Source organism: Haliotis rubra, unplaced genomic scaffold, assembly GCF_003918875.1.
Source record: "Haliotis rubra isolate DU_JTF1 unplaced genomic scaffold, ASM391887v1 Scf150, whole genome shotgun sequence".
NCBI classification, from domain to species: Eukaryota; Metazoa; Mollusca; class Gastropoda; order Lepetellida; family Haliotidae; genus Haliotis; species Haliotis rubra.
Window position 1 is genome coordinate 1112878 of NW_025765448.1, and position 23254 is coordinate 1136131.

General features: G+C 41.1%; 1 protein-coding gene across 1 annotated transcript in view; it reads left to right on the forward strand.

Moving 5' to 3' along the window:
* Positions 1 to 19995, forward strand: part of LOC124270235 (mucin-2-like) — a 42526-nt gene extending 22531 nt beyond the window's left edge. Inside the window, exons 16-21 of the mRNA XM_046705273.1 lie at positions 2418 to 2498; positions 4171 to 4332; positions 14662 to 14808; positions 16574 to 16628; positions 17787 to 17867; positions 19869 to 19995. Of these exons, the coding sequence (XP_046561229.1) occupies positions 2418 to 2498; positions 4171 to 4332; positions 14662 to 14808; positions 16574 to 16628; positions 17787 to 17867; positions 19869 to 19995 (653 nt within the window). The remainder of the gene's footprint in view (positions 1 to 2417; positions 2499 to 4170; positions 4333 to 14661; positions 14809 to 16573; positions 16629 to 17786; positions 17868 to 19868) is intronic.
* The last annotated feature ends 3259 nt before the right edge of the window (positions 19996 to 23254 follow it).

Sequence of the window (23254 nt, forward strand, 5' to 3'; positions counted from 1 at the left end):
TGTCAATCCATGCAATTTATTTCTCTTTACGATACCAGCTTTTAAATGCCACTTTAACTCCTCATTAGGATATGTTTATGAATCACATGTTGCAACATATGTACGTGGACATTATTAAGCATTTTCCATTCTACCACTTATAAGGTAGAGAGCGGTTCTGGAGGAGTGACTTAGCTATATGACATACTTCAATGTATTCCAAGGAGTGAGAATTTTTTTTCTTCTTGTTGCTGCACAACTATGGAGAGAAAAAAACCCCTTAAGATGCTAACGCAGGAACACCACTAATCAACAGATGGGAGCTACCCACTGCTTATGCTAGAGTTACACTATGTTCCCGGCGTCCACAGCAGCTGTGCGTTTTTGGCCATTTTTTCCTCCAAAGTCAAGTTTTGTTCGGTGGGTCCTGCTGAGTTCTCTCACGGACTATCACGGTATCCCTCACGGGCCGTTGGGATAAACGGGCTGCTGAGTCCCGGAAGCTCGAACGCGCACTACGGCTCGGCCCGCAGTCCACTACCGACCCCATTACGTTTCCTCCCGGCCTGTCGCGTTCTGATGGGTTCCCTGACCTATCTCACGTTTTGATCAAGAGTTTGACACGTTTAATTTTGCGCGTTTAATTTTGCGACTTTCTACAGATGAAACGTTTGTGCCTCCAAAGCAATAGCAGTCATTGCATCTGGCGAGACAAGAGCAGCATGAACTCCCAAGATGACGAAGATTTTGTGTTTGTATGTTTGCTGGGGACATACATCGAGTTCTTGCGTCAGCAAGAAGGCCAGTATCAGCTGCAGAGGGGAATGCCAAAAACGCACCGTGCCGTATCTCGAAGGCCCTTTAATGCGCCTTGATGCGTCATGATGAAATGGGACGTATCTGTACCATACAACCCAGCTTGTCATGTGAACCGGGACAAATCGGGCCGCAAGGGTGAAACAACCGTGACAAATCGCCAAACAAACGTGGCCGAATGCGACAAAACTTGAAAGGACCGTGACTGTAGTTGCACATTTTTTAACAGTTTAAAAATCTGGCACGGCATCCAGTGCAATCACGGACAGTCACGTTTGCTCATTCAGTGCCCCTACGTTGTCGTCCATCCCGTTTTGTCCCCGTTTCATGACGTTGCGGCGAAACGGGGCTGCCGTGGCCGCCGGGAACATAGTGTAACCCTAGCATGACATGATAATATCTCACTTCTGTTGGTCACTTTGCTTTGCCGAAGTGCAAATTTCAGAATATCTTGGACAACCCCATAAACCCCCATTCTCAACTCTTCTCTTTCTATGCTCACTGATCTATCAATATGCATTTCATCGAGACTACTGGATCAGACCATGCGAAGGTATATATAGAGTCTTACCATTGTGTCTCTATCCCAAACACATACCTACCAGAACCTAATGCTCCAGTACCAACAAGCAGTTACATCTGTGTATGACTACTGAGTTTACCCTTGTCATTTTCAATTACAAGTATAATAATAATAATAATCTTTATTTGCACTGAAAAGGCCACAGGCCTATAGTGCATAAAGTTATGTTACATTTGAGATGAATTTCGATTGGGTAATCATAGCATAGTAAATGAACATGGATTTTTACTACTTAACAGTGAGGAGAATTTTATCACATTTGGATGGACATAGTAATATCGTTTAATATATTTGGTTCGCAACCGGTCATAAAAGGGACATATATCTTCCATTTCGTTTAAATTACAAAGTGTACATAATCTATGTTCTCTTTTTACATTCATATATCTGCCTCTTTCAATCAACAAATCATGAGAAGAACATCTGAATCGTGCCAGTGCTATTCTAAACTTTTCAGCATTAACACAGGATAGATATGACTCAAGGACCATGGCATTTTAAAACAATGTACATGCATCTATTTGATAAGGGTATCCTTTCACACCATGTTTGAATATACATATCTTTTAGTCTTGTCGTTAAGGATTGTATGAATAACGTAGGTGATTCGACATATTGTTTATTCGACATATAGTTACAAGTATGTTTAAGATGTTTAATACAGTAACAAAATAACATTGATGTTAGAGAGTGACCAGAGTGGTTGAAACACCATATTGACTGTCATGTTTTTGGTGTAGATCATCTGTGACGCTCCGGGTTTGAACTGGTCTTCAGCAACCTGTGCTTGTCATAAGAGGTGACTGACGGTATCAGGTGACTTAGTGGATGCGTACATCGATAGTCATGATGCCAATCACTGGACTGACTGATCGAGTCTCGATAATGTACAGACTTCAGTCACAGAGATATAATATATTGTGACTTCAACAGCTAACTGAGTACGAATCAAATATGATTTTCACACATGCAACTAATGACAACGTCGTGACCTCTCTGTGATACTGATAGCATTCACTGTGTTGTCCAATACATCTAGGAACTACCCCAACTGATGGAACCAGCAAGTACTCATCAGCCACTACCGTTGCGTCTACGACTCCATCGACAACGAATCCAGGTACGTGTTAATGCTGCTGATTGAGAGAATTTACCATGCCTGTACTATCTGATAGGGCAAGACTTAATACTTAAGATTCAATACTGAATTAACGGGATTCATTACATGTCCATTGAATTATTTCCACGTACTCCTTTGAAACGACTCTGCTCAGTCCCCAAACACGTTCTATTAGTTAGCATCATTAAGCAAAAGAAACAAATGATTTAACTGAAAGCGTATGAAAACGAGATAAACTGTTTCACACTCTCTGTAACAGAAGGTTTTGGATAACCTGATACATAACGTCCAACTGTTAATACATTGAGCCATTTTTACCTATTAATTGGATTTCAGTGACCTTGGGTTCAAGTACTTGCTCTGACCACAGTCCAGTTTGTAGCAGTATTGCGGACATATGCCAAAGAACGTTTGGTCTGCAGCTTTGTGAGAAAACATGTCGTACTTGTGTCTCAGGTGGGTCAACAGTTTTTTCAGATAAATACATGTGAAAAAACCCGGTGAGAATTCGTCTTCATAACCTGCAATCCATGTGTCTCAAATGGGTCAACTCACGGGTCTGAGGGTCATACTTGTTGAACTTATCCCCCCCCCTCCCCCGTTAATGAAGTCAGTAAACATGGAGTGAGTGAGTGAGTTTAGTTTTACGTCGCACTCAGCAATATTCCAGCGATATGGCGACGGTCTGTAAATAATCGAGTCCGCATGAGCATCAATGGCATGCCTCAAGGCAGCGAGCCTGACCACCCGATCCCGTTAGCATGGGTTACTGAAGACCAATTCTAACCGGACCTTCACGGGTTAGTAAAATTGTGCGCGTTGCACAAGAACCAACCAAACAAAAGGATACTGCAATAGTGATTCCTTTGTACTGATATCTGAACTAAGATCGATAGCTTTAGGACAATCCAGTGATTAATAGCACAAGCATCGTCCTATACAATTGGGAACCGATAACATGTGTCAACCAAGTCAGCGAGCCTGACCACCTGATCCCGGTAGTCGCCTCTTACGACAAGCATGGGTTGCTGAAGATCAGTTCTAACCCGGATCAGTTCTAATCTCGTTCAACTAGGACAAGACTATTGTGGCAATGGCGTCAACACATGACTCATGCTACGAAGTCATTGAACATCCTCCCTGTTCACCATATTTAACAGCGTCATAGCCCCCTACACACGCACACAGACACCTTTACGCTTGGCTAGCAGTATGACGATGACGATGAACCCGTAACACTAGCGAATCGAAATATTTTACACAACTGGGATCCATTATGAGGGGCGGTGGGGTAGCCAACTTGTTAAAGCGTTCGCTCGTCACTCTGAAGGGTTCGATTCCCACATGAGTACAATGTGTGAAGTCCATTTCTGGCGTCCGTGATATTGCTGGAATGTTGCTAAAAGCGGCGTCAAACTAAACTCACTCACTCCAGTATAAATATAGCTCACGACCATTCCCCGTTAATCACAAAAACACACAGCAACCAGTGATTCTACATTAAACTATGCCGCACGGACTTACTATTCCCTTTTTAACTAAAACTTTCCTATGCAAGCATTTGATATCAACATGTGCATGTATAATCCACGTGTATGTAAATGTATCGATATATACAAGGCTACACCTGTCGCCATAGGTAAGTTGTCGTTCATGGTATTTTCTGTTGTAGACAATAAAACAATGGGGACGACACTTGCTGCAACGATTACACCAATTTCTACGGCTAAAACAGCAGTTAGTTCCACTACAACAACTGCCACGACTTCAACTACTACGTCCACACCTACCAGCACCACGGTTACAACGACCAAAGCTCCTCCGGCAGTCGACCGTACGTGCTATCAGTGTGGTAGCGTTGACACCGGCCGCCCCTGCTCTCTCCCTGAAATATATATGCCTCATGCATCTTCCTGTCCGGCGGGGGCACGTTTCTGTATGATTGACCTCGAACAACATGTTGATGGTACAACCAAATATATAAAGAGGTAAGTCCATTATTTCGAGGATTAAGTATAACCGTGAACTAACTTGAAAACATAAAAAAGTGATTGAGAGAGTTAAGTTTTACGCCGCACTCGGCAATATTCCAGCAGTATGGCGGACATAACAAAGTAATGACAAAATAATCGAAATTTTATTTAAGTTGCTAATAATAACGAGAAACATGCGTTCTATATATAATGAGAAAATAATCGAAGCAGCAATAAAAAGTGGAGATTTCGATTTTCAGAATTTAAATAGAGAGGAAATAATCGAATTTGCGAAGCAATAATCGAATTACAGTGAAAAAATCAGAAAACTGAAATAATAGTCATAATAGTTAAAAAATGAAAATGAAATAATATTAAGTAAATCCATATTAAATATTATGCTAACAATGTGGGAACATTAGGCTTTTTGTGGTATTGGCCTTGCTAGTTATTTGGTGGTGTAGCCTAATGGCCTGGTAGCTCCGACATACCTGAAATATTTCTGTCACCGTTTAGTTTTCTTAGGTAAAGAGTTTAGTGTCCTTTTCTAGAATCATTCCATCCTTTGGACGCCATGATAAATGTTGATTTGCCTTCAAACATTGGACCCCATCAGGGGGAATCCAAACCAGGTCTGCATCGTGACGAGACAACACTTTACCCACATGGCTATTTCATTCTGTGTTTGGTATGTCAACCCTGATGTTATGCTCTGTGTGAAAGGAAAGGAAAATACACATGCTTTCAGTGAAGGAGTTCTCTTTGACAAAAAGAAAATAATCGAGTTTGGACCAGACAATCCAGTTATCATCAGCATGAACATCGATCTACGCAATCGGGATACAATGGCATGTGTCAACCAAGTCAGCGAGCCTTGCCACCCGATCTCGCTAGTCGCCTCTTACGGCAAGCATGGGTTATTGAAGATTCACCTAACCCGGATCTTCACGGGTAGACATGTAAATACACAAGTATCATGATCAAAGATCCACACCTTTCGGTAGAATGACACGCTTTCAACCCAGTCACAGGATCTGACTTTCACATCAATTTTGTCTCCTCGTAAGACCATCATAAGAATCAACGCGGTCTGGCCTGTAAAATAATGAAAGACGATTGTCCTTACCCTTTCTAGAACAACGAAATATTCACAGAATATTTGATAAGATACAAGGTGTGCTGACCAGCAAAATGTGTTCTCCACTATCATGGCCAAAACCCTTTGGACTTTAGTTATATGGCGGCGGCCTGTGAATAATCGTGTCTAGATCAGACAATCCAGTGACAAGCAAGTCAGCGAGTCTGACCACACCTCTTACGACAATCATGGCTTACTGAAGACTAATTCTAATCCAGTCTTCACGGGTGTGGTATTTGGGACATTCCAATACAAGCAATACGTTTTTCTGCCCAAAATAAGCGATAGTCAGTAACAGATTGTATTTCATTACCAAATCTTCTGCAGGTGCGTCAATAAACAGCAGTGTGAGAAGTTGTGGTATCAGCAGACATCAGACATTAGCGAGTGTGTAGACATGGACCCCACCTCTTTACTGTCATCCGTGACATGCCGATACTGCTGTACAACTGACAACTGCAACGGCGGTAAAGTTCCTGCCAAACAACATCTGTATAAGCCAAAGAAATGATTATCCGGGCTGGTGTAACAAGGAAATAAAGGTGTCAGAAACTGTTTGTTTGTTTGTGAAGGCCGCTGTCAGAATCAGACCCAGATACAGCAGCTGGGTACGACCACACGCAGCCAAGTCAACGAGCCTGACCATCCGATGCATGAAGTGGACTCTTTTAGTGAGCATAACATAGGTCATCCATCATCAACATCATGCATCACTATTTTAAATCAATTTACGTATTTCCTGTGTCCAACCTGAACCAGCCAGAGAGTGGGAGGGCGAAAAAATGAATTAAAGCTTAAACATTATGAACATATTTTTGAACTTAGAGTGTAACTTACTTGCAGAAATTGAAAATTAAGACCGCTTATGACGTTTTAAAATGTAGGATGCAAATCGAGTCTTTCACTTTGGAAGCAATGTTTCAACAAATACAGATGATGAAAGATCAAGCTGAACCGGTTCTGAGTGTGGTAGGGTGAGAGTACTTTTTTTTTCGTTTTTTTCGTACAAAGTCAATGTGTCAAGAAAAGACCACTAATTCCAGACATTTCCTGGAATTTTGATATTAATCAAACCAGACAGTGTGAGAGTATGAAGTGAATACAGAGAGTCTGACATAAACTGAATGGATAACATCTTCAGCTAAAAAGCACATGGCATGAAGACCAACATGTAGAAATGATGGTACGCTACAGTTTATCTTCGAGTTGTAATTATCTAAAGTGTATGAAATCTCGACCTCTTTTTTAATGTGTGAAATATTTGGATGTCTGTTTGCTAGTCTTGATTTGAAAATATTGTATTTTGTGATAATAATGATGCGATTGAGCACATCATTTCGTTTCTCAAGGTAACCAAATAATACCTTTTTCTTATCTAAGTGAAGAAGAGTGCCTGTTTTATGTTTAGAGTACTTATTTTGTTCTTGACACGGTTTTCCACATAGGTGGGTGAAATTGCGATAGAAAAACCTTACATTCTTTCACGTCGGATTGAAAATTAGTTGGGCAGGAGAAAGGAATGACCGAAAAACACACAGACAGTATTAGTAAGCACCAAATCCAACCCGGGATACTAACGCTCCAGCACACGCTTTACACACATTCCTTACCCAAAATTAGGTTGCATGATAGAATTATTGTCCGCCAGCGGAATTATCATCTGAACTCGTCGTCACGGGATGTTGTGTACAAGTAAAGCTAACACTTGAACAGGGCCACGTGTGGGGACATATGGTTGGCAGTACCAGAGTCCCGATCCACAAAGTGTTCGTAAAGTTTCCGGTTTGGGAAGCAAATACAATCAATACTAACCTGGTTGACACATGTCATCGTATCCCACTTGCGTAGATCGGTGCTCATGCTGTTGATCACTGGATTGTCTGGTCGATTATTTACAGACCGCTCGCTATATAGCTGGAATATTGCGGGGTGCGCGTTAAACAACAATCAATCCATCAATAAGTAAGTGGCAACTAGTTCACTAGGGCCTGTACATAATCAAGTTTGGACTAGACCAAATATGATAATGTGAGGTATCATGGCACGCAGTCAAACAGGTCTCACTACCCGATCAATGTAACAGCCTCTGAAGTTAAGCAAAATGTCTACCTACCAGAATTAAACGGTCACCATGAATTGTCCACCTTTGGCAAGTTTAATGACCAAACATCATTCATCAGATCTGATAAATACAGTCACTAGACATTCTTTATCACCTTTTGTACTGACCAAACATTATTCTTTACCTCAGGTAAGTTCAATCACAGGACCAGGTAAGTGTAACAACTAAGCATCGTTTTATACTTCTGGTAAGTACAACCAGAAATATTGCAAATCACCTGTGGTAAGTCCAACAAACGTCAAACATTGTTTTATTACCTCTAAGTAAGCAGTGCTCGGTGTCTAATTCTTCACAGAAAGTGATGTTATCACAACCAAATCTAAAAAGCCCTTTCTTTGTTACAGGTAGCGAGTGAGGCACGGTTTGCATTTTACGTTTTTAATTATCTATAAAAGCAAATACTAAGATGTATTATGCCTCTCTGCGTTGTAACCTTAATAAAGGAAATACCTATTCAGTTTTATCAATTTAAAAATATCGTACAAATCTTGAAAATGGCGAGGAACAGCATACTATACCTAACTACAAAAGTATAAGCGGATCCTATAAAGTTGTCGAATCTGGTTGATAAATATATCCCGAAACCATGTCACTTGGCATTTTACGAGCGCTTCATTCCTCTGTCAGGACCAATCCTCCAACATGGCTATATTACATGAACTTCCACATAACACAGCTCAATCGCCTACTGCCCAGACCATGGCTGCAGTGCATACTCGTAATAAAAACAGCGCAGGTCTGAAGACATTCTTATCTACTGATAAGATGTGGCATGTCTTTATACAGCCCACACCATGAAGAAGGCTGTTCTAATATTGTGTTTACAAGTGGCAATTGGTAGGCATTTAGTTATTTGTTCGGTTCTGTGGATGTGTAACTAATTCATTTTGACATACGCACCCCTATTAACCACGCCATACTCAAGTCATCCATATTGTATTTGGAGAAATGGATTACATTTCTGCAGTAGACAAGCTTGTTTGTTCGTTGTTTAACTCACTTTGGAAATTGGGCCAAGCTAGGTTTTATGTGTATACTTGTATATTTGTTCGTTTGACGTTGTTTTACCCTTCAGCTAGTTTACAGTACAACCAGAAATTATTGAGAATTTAAAGATTGTAATTTTAAAAAAAAATCACTCATTACTCACGTATTAAATGTGAATATTAGCAGAACATAACTCCAGATTCAAAGACAGGTGAACAGTTAGTATTTTGTCAAGTTACCATGGGCAGCAATGCAGGCTTCAATGCAGCGGGGCATACTACTGATCAAAGAAGTTAGAAAGTCGTCGTCCATGCTGTCCCAATATCGGACCACCTCTTCTTTCATTTCAGCAATATTTGTCAGATTTTACTTATTGACACTTTCTTTCATAAGTCCCCAAACATTTTCTATTGGATTTAGGTCAGGGCTATACCTTGGCCAATCTAATAATGTCATATTTTGGGTCCGAAACCAGGCCTGTGAATGCTTTGAACGATGTTTTGAGTCGTTGTCCTGCTGGAAAATCCAAAAATTTCAAGGAACACGTGAGCAGATGGAAGTAAATGTCCCTCGAGAATATCTGTGTACCGCTCATTGTTCATATTCCCTTCAAATACACAGAGGGGCGTTGCCCCTAACATAGATATGCCACCCCACCCGATAAATTTCGGACTGTACTTTGGGCGCTGATAAGGTTTTTCAGTTTGTTTGGTCCAGAATTTCAGTGTATTAGGAAACAGCCACACAGAACTTTCATCTGAGAAAATCACATTGTCCCAGTTAAAATTTCTATGCTGTAAGCACCAATTCAACCTTCGCTCCTTTTGTTCAGGTTTCATGATCGGTGATGGAATTCCTCGACTTTTCTGCCAACCCATTGCATGCAGCTCAGTTCTAATTGTCTCCTTACAGACAGCCACAGTTCCTCTATCAGTCACATCCAGCCTTAAGTTTTCTAAACTCCTTCGTTTGTTTTTAGAAACCAGAATACCAAGCCGTCCCCTGTCATCGACAGTCAATTTTCTGGGCCTACCTGCGCCTCTCTGGTGCTCAATGCCATATCCATTTGCAATATTTTTCAAAACACGACTGACTGACTGACTGACTGACTGAGTTTGGTTTTACGCCGCTTTTAGCTTTTAGCTTCACTCATTGTACCCATGTGGGGATTCGAACCCGGGTCTTCGGCGTGACGAGCCAACGCTTTAACCACCAGACTACCCCACCGCCCCCCAAAACACGATAAACAGTGGACAAAGGGATGCCTGTTCTACTTGAAATCACTTTAGCTGATCTGATCTGATGTCCTTGTTATAATACTCTAAAATCAACTTTCTCTTCTCTAAATCATCCATACTGAGGATCACTGAAAATGTCTTCTGCTACCAAGTAAACAAAGGGGGATAACTCTTCACAAACTAATGAAAAAAGGATTAACGGAGTTGTCTCTGTTGAATGAAACCAAGCACTTGATAGCTGGTCAAGGTTGTTTATACTAGAAATCAGATTAAACATATTCCTAAAATTCTCAATAATTTCTGGTCATACTATATCTCCAGCTATAGCATTGCGGTCAGTAAATAATCGATTCTGGATAGAGTAATCAAGTGATTGACATCAATTTGAGATATGATATGATGAATGAATTTATAGGCACAATATTCTAATTTATCATATGTCATACATAAAAGTGCATGGAATATATATGTTACAAGGCTGTTGATTATGAAAATATTAAATGTCCGAGGAAACGGTTGATCCTCCGCGGTACTCATTAATTGAGTGAGTATGGTTTTATGCTGTTTTAGCAATATTCCAGCAGTATCACGGCGGGGGACACCAGAAATGGGCTTCACACAGTGTACCTATGTGGGGAATCGAACCCGGGTCTTCGACGTGACGAGCGAACGCTTTAACCACTAGGCTACCCCACCGCCCCTAAGTGCATAAAGTGCACATATTCTGTGTACTGTTTATACACTGCTGCCGAAAAATAACTGGTCACGAGTCCTCCACATGTTTGTAATTGGTTACTTTGGGCGTAATGCCACTTGGAACAGTACATCAGGTAGACATATTGACCTCGAACTGTGGGGTGAATCCCGAAACGATGGAGACCTTACTGAAGACAACTTCCAAAAAGTTTCAAATTAAGCTTTACGTGTACAGAAGATCCTGGTGTTCAATTAACATCAGATAGCCAGGTCCTACTGGTTTACCCACCTGAACTAGAAATATGGAAGACCTGTGTGACCACCTCGTCAGTTTAAAAAAGATGAGAGGATCAAAACACTTTCCAAAAGCCTTTATGGCACGACGGTTGACTTCAATCTTCTTTATGTAGACCAATATTCCAGCGAATTGAGCACTCTTAAAGTACAATCGAGCCGGTTCTGTCTCCAGAGATTACAAATAGCGAGAAAGGACACTGTTAAAACAAGAGAGCGGGAAGTATAAATTTTACTCATTCACGGCTCACTGAAAAACAGTTCTCAAACGGGTGGAGGCAGGGTAACTGATTTAACAAACAAAAATATTTATAATTTAATGGAAAGAGACGTGATTGTGCATCCTCCATTCAGCAAAACCAGTCCTGAGAGCCTATTGTGGCTTGGGTAACACAGTAGATGAATCGTTGCCTCATTGCCAGTGTTCACATCTCTGCATGTATAGAGTGTTTGAAGCCCAGCATCGGTGTCCCCTGCCACTGTGTTGCTGGAACATTGCTAAAAGCGGCGTAAAACCATACTCATACAAAATATTAAATGTCTGAGGATTACATGAAACGCTTGATTCTCAGAGGGACTCATTGATGGCTTGAACCACTAGACTACCCCACCGTCTCCAAATACATAGTAAATTCTCCAATAATGGCATGTGTCATAACTTTTCTTATGCGCCCGAAAACCCGTAACATGATGATAATCAGAATTATTTATATGGTTATCTCTTTCTCTTTTCTAGTTTTGTCAAATAGATGTTGGACTCGATGATATCGTGGACGGAAAATGCAAACATCGCCGGGAATATAATGTAAGATCATTTCGAAATTACTAAAGGACATTCAAACATCGTTGTGTAGATACGTAAATGCTTCGACCCAACCATGATCAAGAGATCAAACAGAGGTACAAAGCGGTTACTTCGAGGCAACGGTGTTTGAATGATGCTGTTATTTTAAGTGGTCGAAAACTTTAACAGCTTTTGAAATACCATCCCTATAATGTCTGTATACGTTCATCGTTGTAACATGTCGTGAAGATCCGGGTTAGAACTGATCTTCAGCAACCCATGCTGGTCGTAAGAGGCGACTAACTGGATCGGGTGGTGGGGCTCGCTGACTGGGTTGACACATTCATCGTATCCCCTTTGCGTAGAATGATGCTCATGCTGTTGATCACTGGGTGGTCTGGTCCAGAATGGATTATTAACAGACCTCCGCCATGTAGCTGGAATATTGCTGAGTACGGCGTTAAACAAAATCCAACCGAACCAAACTATACCATGCCGTCAATGATGACCCGAACATGTTGTTTTGGATACTTAATGTTCAGAGAACTTGGAAGATAAGTTTCATGTCGGTCAGTGACAGGATGGTCGCGTTTGACCTGGAACTAGGTTATCTGTACAGATAACACATGCGTTCTCAGTTTGTAAACACGTGAGTTGTTTGATCATTCAAAAAAATTACCAAGACCCGAAACATAGCAAACGTTAACTTCAACGAGCTTCACCTGCCACTGTACACATATACATTCCTTGACCAACATCATATACACCTTGCAAACCCTGAGAGCGGGACATTCCATTTAAACTATCCGTTACCATAATTATATTGAATTATATTTCAACCGTTACCATATTTTGAATTATTTTTAACCGTTACCATATTTTGATAGTTTCAGCCATTACCATAGTTTGATTATTTGTTTTTACCCGTTATCAAATTTGGAATTGTTTTTAACCGTTTCCATTCTTTGAATTACCTTTTCACCGATACCATATTCGGAAAAAAATCTACCGTTACCATTCTTTTGAATTATTTTTAAACGTAGCCATTATTAAATGTATTAACTGTATCCATTACCATATTTAAATGTATTTGCATCCGTAGCCATATTTAAATGTATTTGTATCCATTACCATATTTAAATGTATTTGCATCCGTAGTCATATTTAAATGTATTTGTATCCGTTACCATATTTAAATGTATTTGCATCCGTTACCATATTTAAATGTATTTGCATCCGTAGCCATATTTAAATGTATTTGCATCCGTAGCCATATTTAAATGTATTTGCATCCGTAGCCATATTTAAATGTATTTGCATCCGTAGCCATATTTAAATGTATTTGCATCCGTAGCCATATTTAAATGTATTTGCATCCGTTACCATATTTAAATGTATTTGCATCCGTAGCCATATTTAAATGTATTTGCATCCGTAGCCATATTTAAATGTATTTGCATCCGTAGCCATATTTAAATGTATTTGCATCCGTTACCATATTTAAATGTATTTGCATCCGTTACCATATTTAAATGTATTTGCATCCGTTACCATATTTAAATGTATTTGCATCCGTTACCATATTTAAATGTATTTGTATCCGTTACCATATTTAAATGTATTTGCATCCGTTACCATATTTAAATGTATTTGCATCCGTTACCATATTTAAATGTATTTGCATCCGTAGCCATATTTAAATGTATTTGCATCCGTTACCATATTTAAATGTATTTGCATCCGTTACCATATTTAAGTGTATTTGTATCCGTTACCATATTTAAATGTATTTGCATCCGTTATTTGCCCGTTACCATATTTAAATGTATGTATTTACCATATCCGTTACCATATTTAAATATATTTGCATCCGTTACCATATTTAAATGTATTTGTATCCGTTACCATATTTAAATATATTTGTATCCGTTACCATATTTAAATGTATTTGCATCCGTTACCATATTTAAGTGTATTTGTATCCGTTACCATATTTAAATATATTTGTATCCGTTGCCATATTTTGAATTAGGTCAAATGTAGAATACTAGTAACTGGGCAAGTCTAGATTGCCAGCGTTGCTGGTAAGAATTGTTCCGAATTTCTTTAATTTGCATTTGTATTTATTTGCTGTAAGATACATATTTCAATACGATAACTATATTGGCTCTACATGCCAGTCTATCAGTCCTGGTATCATGTTGATGACAACTGAGTTGAACATTTCCAGCACTGCTTGCACGACATGGACACCTGGTGTCCGGACTACAGAACTGTGTTTTACTACGGTAAATGCAGGTTTTGTTGCGACGATGTCGAGTGTGTCAATCAAGCGCTACATATTACAGGTGAACACTATAATACTACATACATAAATGGTCTGTGGTAATTTCATACTCTGCAAAACTAACTAGCATCATGTTCTAAAATAATTTTGATTTATGGATGCGTGAAGTTGAAATAATGTCCCTCACATTTAACGAAATGTATGCGTGCGTGCGTGCGTGAATGTGTCCTACTTGTTTTAGTCCGGATTTATGCTGCTTTTATAGATAATATAAATAATAATTGCAATTTATAAAGCGCCTGTTTCCACGCATTTATGCATGCTCAAAGGGCTACCGCTAAATGAAAGTCCTCTTTCTGAAAATTTGTATCATTTTTTCCCGACTGTTATCTGTAAAATATTCTTTACATCGTTAATCTTTTCTTCGTCTATGGAACATGCATGTATGTCGACAGATGATCATGTCGAGAATGAGCATTTTCATTGTCTGTCATTGACGTTTTGTTTGAAAATGAAAGGCGTTGTTTTCCATATCACTTTCTCATTGCATATTAAAACGACATTACGTCGTCTGGTTTGTTTTGGGGGATACAGTAAGAAACCTGGTTAATCTGAAAGTTACACGTTTATAAACACTTTTTCAGGTGTGCCTTCTGTGTCGACGCTGCCTCCACCGACAACATCAGGCACTCCCGATTGTGTGGATCTAATTCCTGACTGTGCAACAACGGACAATGTGTGTTCCAACACATTTGCACCAATAGTCTGCAAGAAATTTTGCAATCTTTGTGGTAAAATGTTACGTTCATACTATCGCTTGTTGTTTGACCCCGCACTGAGCATACCCGTGAAGGTCCGGGTTAGAATATTGATCTTCAGTAACCCATGCTTGTCGTAAGAGGCGACTAACGGGTTCGGGTGGTCAGGCTCGCTGACTTAATTGGTTGACACATGTCATTGGTTCCCAATTGCCCAGATCGATGTTCATGCTTTTGATCACTGGATTGTCTGGTCCAGACTCGGTTATTTACAGACCGCCGCCATTTCGCTGGAATATTTCTGAACGCGGCGTAAAACTAAACTCACTCACTCACCGCACTGAGCAACATATCAGCTACGCGAGGGGCGGTGAGGTAGCCTAATGGTTAAAAGCCTCCGCTCGTCACGCTGAAGATCCGCGTTCGATTCCCACATGGGAACAATGTGTGACGCCGATTTCTGGTGTTACCCGTCGTGGTATTGATGGAAATTTGTAAACAGCGGCGTAAAACAATACTCACTCAGTCACTTGCATGGAAGCAATCTGTTAAGAATCGGTTTTAATACCATAAGTGATTGACATACCGAGTATTGAGTCACACAGACGGGACACAACGTCATGCAGTGAGTAATGTCGCGATATGGTCGAGACAGTTATAAATATTCGGTACTTTCATTTTACATTTCAGAAATATTGCTTAACCTGTACGCATGTATGTCTTTTCTTTGAGTGTCTCACATGGAGGAGATGTGTGACCAATGGGAATGCGCAATATAACCGGTTTACCGGTATTTACCGGTCCAGACATGAAAACGATACGTATTGCGATACGCTGATCGAAAACCGGTATTTTGACTTGCATTCGGAAAACTTCGTAACACTCGGAAATCTTCGGATATTTCCTTGTTTCATTTGTGCCAAATATTATTCACATTTCTATTTTATCATGATGAAAAGTTGTTATTAAAGCTTAATCAAGCATAGTGATTTTGCTGTGTTTTTGCTCTATGAATCAAGCATTAACTCGATTATAAGTAGTTTTTTTGTTTAAAAATACTTTATGCAATATATTGCAATACATATCGCAATACCTGCTTTCGCATTGCAATATATCGCAATATGAAAATTCTCTGCAATACCCACCCCTAGTGACCAATGCCAAATCCACTAAATATGTCTTGTAGTATTTTGATGGTCGTAGCTAAAGTGACACGTGTTTCATATGTCGGATTTATCTAAATGTAGTCAATCTCTTTCATGTAGGCTTGGATTGTGGTCACAGGTGCTGCATGTACCGAGAGTTGTATTGTATAAGTTTAGGGTAGCACTGAACGATGGTCTAATATGACGCGATTTCCTTAAAGTTGTAATGTCCGAAGCATGTAAAAACATACATACAGCTAAGGGACCGTTCATGATTTATGGCTAGGGGTGTGTGGGTGTCTCGGGTGGAGGTAAATATGCCTTTAAGAAGAAGCACGTACAAAGTGAATGCCCCAAAGTGAAACGTCTGGTCATTGCACGTTACTTTTCAGTCATCATTTCCGGTTGTGTCATGCTTTTGATAACTCGAAGTATTTACATTCAACTTCGACGGAACTGCGCGTGACTGCCTCCGATCAAATGTAGGTCACATTTTAGATCTTTCCCTTCTTTGCAGATGCAACATCATCAAAAACTACACAAACTACTACTTCTACAACAACTACTACTACTACACCGACATCAACTCTACCGTCATGTATGAATCTCGTGAAAGAAGACCAGTGTCACACTCTTCCAAATGTTTGTTCAAGCAACCTCGCTGGTGACATTTGTCCGGAGCATTGCGGACTTTGTCAAAAAGGTAAGGTACGGTGGGGTACATGGGTTCAATTCCCCACATGGGTACAATATGTGAGGGAAAACCATTACTGGTGTTCCCCACCGTGATATTGCTGGAATATTGCGTAAAATAAACTCACTCACTCACTCGAGCTCACTGACTGTAATGTGTTTGACTGTGAATGTGTTTGACTGTAAATGTGTTTGACTGTAAATGTGTTTGACTGTGAATGTGTTTGACTGTAAATTTGTTTGACTCTGAATGTGTTTGACTGTGAATGTGTTGACTGTAAATGTGTTTGACTGTGAATGTGTTTGACTGTGAATGTGTTTGACTGTGAATGTGTTTGACTGTGAATGTGTTTGACTGTAAATGTGTTTGACTGTGAATGTGTTGACTGTAAATGTGTGTGACTGTGAATGTGTTGACAGTAAATGTGTTTGTGTATGAATATGTTTGACAGTAAATGTGTTTGACTGTGAATGTGTTGACTGTAAATGTGTTTGTCTGTAAATGTATTTGACTGTAAATGTGTTTCCTTCGAAAAGATAAAAAAAATCTCATGATCTGACAAAGACGCGTACGATTGGGTGTATTCTAAAACATAGTAATATAATCTACTGTATTTTATACAGTTACGCCAACAGCTTCACTGCCAATTTTCACCAGTACAGCAAGAGAGGATAACTGCCCATTGGTTCCAAACGTTTGCAGCGATCGTGTAGCCCCTTAGTTCTGCGGCTTCTGTACAAGACAAGGCAAAGGTAAATTGTATAAGTACTTCATTGAGATCACAGTTCCTAAATTATCTTCATCAAATATGATGAAAGGTAGATCCCAGATATTCTGAATGTTCAACCAGAAACTGCTGTAGCCTGGACTCATTTGCCCTCTTCATAGTGCACAGCATTTTCGAAGCATCGACACCAGAGCATATTAGAAATTGCCAATTTTGTGCTTCGTAGGGGTAAATAGCTTCAATCCAATGAAAAGCTTATTGCATCAATGAAGACAACCCAGTTGGTTCCGAAGGTTAGACTTTCGGTTTCAAGATTACCGCAACGGCAGCCATATTGCAAAAACATATTTATCGACTTCACTCAATAACGAATGACATGCATCTCATGACAACATGAAAACTTCGCTGTGTAATAATATATACTGTGCTTGCCCAATACAACTAGGAACTACCCCAACAGACGGAACATCGACTGTCTCATCAACCACTACCGTCCAATCTACAACATCGTCGACAACGAGATCAGGTGCGGGTTAATGCTGCTTTTTTATGTCATTTACAACCTATATTCTTTCTGATAGGATGAGACGAACAGTATTTTCTTAAGTCACAAGGTATTTAGATATGTGCAGCGAAGTGTTCAGCCTTCTTTTGCAACACGTTTCAATTGTCAATTTTTTGTCTGTTTTACCTTTAACGATATCCTTTCAAGCCGTTACTGCAAACATTCAGATTAATATTATATATTGTATGTTTACATCGGGATCTGTATGCCTGTTTTGGGATCTGTATGCCTGTTGCATACTCATTTGAGGATCTGTATGCCTGATGCATACTCATTTGACGATCTGTATGCCTGTTGAATCCTACCATGAAGATCTGTATGCCTGTTGCATGCTCATTTGAGGATTTGTATGCCTGTTGCATCCTCATTTGAGGATCTATATGCATGGTACATGCTCATATGTGGATCTGTATGCCTGTTGCATACTCATTTGAGGATCTGTATGCCTGTTGCATCCTTATTTGAGGATCTGTATGCCTGTTGCATACTCATTTGAGGATCTGTATGCCTGTTGCATCCTCATTTGAGGATCTATATGCATTGTACATGCTCATTTGAGGATCTGTATGCCTGTTGCATCCTCATTTGAGGATCTGCATGCCTGTTGCATGCTCATTTGAGGATCTGCATGCCTGATGTATGCTCATTTGAGGATCTGTATGCCTGTTGTATGTCATTTGAGGATGTGTATGCCTGTTGCATCCTTATTTGAGGATCTGTATGCCTGTTGCATACTCATTTGAGGATCTACATGCCTGTTGCATCCCGATTTGAGGATCTATATGCATGGTACATGCTCATTTGAGGATCTGTATGCCTGTTGCATCCTCATTTGAGGATCTGCATGCCTGTTGCATCCCAATTTGAGGATCTATATGCATGTTACATGCTCATTTGAGGATCTGTATGCATGGTGCATCCTCATTTGAGGATTGGTATGTCTGTTGCATGCTCATTTGAGGATCTGTATACCTGTTGAATCCCCATTTGAGGATCTGTACGCATATTGCATACTAACCTGAGGACTCACATGCATGTTGCATGCTTATTTTAGGAATTGCATGTGTGTTGCAAGCCTACTCTAGGACAAACATGTATGTTACATACCTTCTTTAAGACAGACATGCATGAGGATACATATGGAAATAAAGTATGTGTAAAAGGTCATGGATGACACTGTTAATACCTTTTAAAAACATATCACTCAATCCAACGCACAAGAAACTGCTCGAATTTAGCAACATTTGATAGTCTTCAGGTGAGGTGGAATTGGGTTTGATGTTGAATTAAACAGTATAGCACGCATATCAACATGCATTCACTCGAGTGTTTGACTGGTTGTACGGGTTCGGGCAAATGACAGCTTACACTGCTAGCCATACTGTAGTTTACATGTTCATTGTATTTGACTTACGTAATCATTGGATTTCAGTGACCTTGGGTTCAAGTACTTGCTCTGACCACAGTCCAGTTTGTAGCAGTATTGCGGACATATGCCAAAGACAGTTTGGTCTGCAGCTTTGTGAGAAAACATGTCGTACTTGTGTCTCAGGTGGGTCAACAGTTTTGTCAAAGGTTATAATTCGATTTTATGACCAGCGACCCATTGTTCTCATGTGGGGCGACCTACAGGGTCTGTGGTCATGCTTGTTGAACTGTTAAATGCCCGTGATGACACTAAAGTTAAACATGTGTTTAAAATGGTACGGTACACAATTTTATGTCTTCCCTTTGACTCAGGTGGGTAACAAGAGCGTTGGGATAAGACAAGTCACTGGGTCGCTGGTTCATCACCTGGGTAAAGTCAGCATCATGCCTATCCTATGTACTTTCGGGGGGTGGAGAAAACCACTGTCAAACTAACCCTGAAGCACTGACGATGTATTGATCATGTTGTTGTCAGTAGCTTTTGTTATTACTTTTGGTTACATAACACATGTGATCTTTTTTATCATTTACAAGATCTAAGCACTACGTTGCCACCATCTGCTCCTGTACAACAGACAACCACTTACCCAACGACACCCTCTACTACACCAGCTACACGACCTTCTACATCAGGAATTCAAACTTCATCGGGTATGCATGACATTATGGTTTGGAGTGTCTTTATTATGTTTGCTTTTGGGTGTTGTCAGTATGTTCCAGAATCTGTCACCAGAGACTGCCTTAGACTTGCCTTTTGGGCAATACCTAGCGTCTAGAACTAACTGGGGTGCCAACACTGCGGGGGAAAAGCATGTGAAGCTTCATGTCTGATAGTCTGGTGAGTTGCGAGGAACAAGAGAAACATTCAGGTGACACCAGGTGTTCACCAAACACGTGTCTGTACACAGAAGAACCTTAAGGTCAATGCCACTAGAGGCCAAAGTTTTTTGCAACCAGTTAAGAAGGACTAAAATTAATAAGTCATCCACTGACGCCTTAGATATGTCCCTTGGTATATATGAGGGTGCGCGAACCCTTATGCTAAGTGCATACATCTCCTTAAGTATTTGACCTTTACTCTCCTCATTGCGTGTCGGGGTGGTGGGGTAGCCTAGTGGTTTAAGCGTTGTCTCGTCACGCCAAAGACCCGCATGGGTAAAAAGTATGAAGCCCATTTCTGGTGTTCCCCGCCGTGATATTGCTGGAATATTGTTAAAGCGGCGTAAAACTAAATTCACTCACTCACTCATTTCACATTGTGTCAGTGTTAGGCAAGCACCAATCACCACCAGCAATCCGTCAGCTGTATTAAGAACAGACACGAGTCACTGCTATACATCTGTCGCTTGTACTCACAAGTGGTAGAACCCGTGAAGATCCGGGATTGAATTGGTCTTCAGCAACCCATGCTTGTCGTAAGAGGAAACTAACGGGATCGGGTGGTCAGGCTCGCTGACTAGGTTGACACATGTCATCATATCCCAATTGCGTAGATCGATGCTCATGCTGTTGATCACTTGATTGTCTGGTCCAGACTCGATTATTTACAGACCGCCGCCATATAGCTGGAATAATGCTGAGTGCGGCGTTGAACAACAAACCAAGTGGTAGAGAAACCCTGTGTCTACCAAACCGTGAAGTCTTGAAGAAGTATTGACTAAGAATCTCTGCTAGCATTTGGTCTCAAGTATGGCTCTATACACTTTGTTAGTACAACTTACGATCTTTACATGTGATCATTTACAAGATCTGAGCACCACGTTGCCGACATCTGCCCCAGCACAGACAACCACATCCTCAATGACACCATCCACCACTCCTGCCGGACCAGTTAACCCTTCTACATCAGGAACTCCAACTCCAACTTCATCGGGTATGCAAGTGATTTTGTTTCGTTTGTTTGGGGATTTCATTCTAACGTGTTGGCAGTGGGCTCTAGGTTGCAAGGGTGTTGATGTTGAACGTGTTGGCAGTAGGCTCCAGGTTGCAAGGGTGTTGATGTTGAACGTGTTGGCAGTAGGCTCCAGGTTGCGAGGGTGTTGATGTTAAACGTGTTGGCAGTAGGCTATAGGTTGCAAGGGTGTTGATGTTAAACGTGTTGGCAGTAGGCTCTAGGTTGCAAGGGTGTTGATGTTGAACGTGTTGGCAGTAGGCTCTAGGTTGCAAGGGTGTTGATGTTGAACGTGTTGGCAGTAGGCTGTAGGCTGCAAGGGTGTTGATGTTGAACGTGTTGGCAGTAGGCTCCAGGTTGCGAGGGTGTTGATGTTAAACGTGTTGGCAGTAGGCTATAGGTTGCAAGGGTGTTGATGTTAAACGTGTTGGCAGTAGGCTCTAGGTTGCAAGGGTGTTGATGTTGAACGTGTTGGCAGTAGGCTCTAGGTTGCAAGGGTGTTGATGTTGAACGTGTTGGCAGTAGGCTGTAGGCTGCAAGGGTGTTGATGTTGAACGTGTTGGCAGTAGGCTCCAGGTTGCGAGGGTGTTGATGTTAAACGTGTTGGCAGTAGGCTGTAGGCTGCAAGGGTGTTGATGTTAAACGTGTTGGCAGTAGGCTCTAGGTTGCAAGGGTGTTGATGTTAAACGTGTTGGCAGTAGGCTCTAGGTTGCAAGGGTGTTGATGTTAAACGTGTTGGCAGTAGGCTCTAGGTTGCAAGGGTGTTGATGTTTAACGTGTTGGCAGTAGGCTGTAGGCTGCAAGGGTGTTGATGTTAAACGTGTTGGCAGTGGGCTCTAGGTTGCAAGGGTGTTGATGTTAAACGTGATGGCAGCAGGCTCCAGGTTGCAACGGTGTTGATGTTGAACGTGTTGGCAGTAGGCTCTAGGTTGCAAGGGTGTTGATGTTGAACGTGTTGGCAGTAGGCTGTAGGTTGCAAGGGTGTTGATGTTAAACGTGTTGGCAGTAGGCTCTAGGTTGCAAGGGTGTTGATGTTAAACCTGTTGGCAGTAGGCTCTAGGTTGCAAGGGTGTTGATGTTAAACGTGTTGGCAGTAGGCTGTAGGCTGCAAGGGTGTTGATGTTAAACGTGTTGGCAGTAGGCTCTAGGTTGCAAGGGTGTTGATGTTAAACGTTGGCATGGCAGGTTGCAAGGCTCCAGGTTGCAACGGTGTTGATGTTAAACGTGTTGGCAGTAGGCTCTAGGTTGCAAGGGTGTTGATGTTGAACGTGTTGGCAGTAGGCTGTAGGTTGCAAGGGTGTTGATGTTAAACGTGTTGGCAGTAGGCTCTAGGTTGCAAGGGTGTTGATGTTAAACCTGTTGGCAGTAGGCTGTAGGCTGCAAGGGTGTTGATGTTAAACGTGTTGGCAGTAGGCTGTAGGCTGCAAGGGTGTTGATGTTAAACGTGTTGGCAGTAGGCTCTAGGTTGCAAGGGTGTTGATGTTAAACGTGTTGGCAGTAGGCTGTAGGCTGCAAGGGTGTTGATGTTAAACGTGTTGGCAGTGGGCTCTAGGTTGCAAGGGTGTTGATGTTAAACGTGATGGCAGCAGGCTCTAGGTTGCAACGGTGTTGATGTTGAACGTGTTGGCAGTAGGCTCTAGGTTGCAAGGGTGTTGATGTTGAACGTGTTGGCAGTAGGCTGTAGGTTGCAAGGGTGTTGATGTTAAATGTGTTGGCAGTAGGCTCTAGGTTGCAAGGGTGTTGATGTTAAACCTGTTGGCAGTAGGCTCTAGGTTGCAAGGGTGTTGATGTTAAACGTGTTGGCAGTAGGCTCTAGGTTGCAAGGGTGTTGATGTTAAACGTGTTGGCAGTAACTGTGAGTAACAAGGGTGTTGGAGCTGAATGAGTTTGAAGTGCGTTCTAGCTTACAACAGTGTTAGGGTTTAATGTGTTGTCAGCAGGTTCTTGGTGCGGGGGTTTGGGGTAACACATCTTGTCAGTCGGTTCTCACAACTAACTTTGAAATAAAGTAAGTCAGTACTTCACGGGA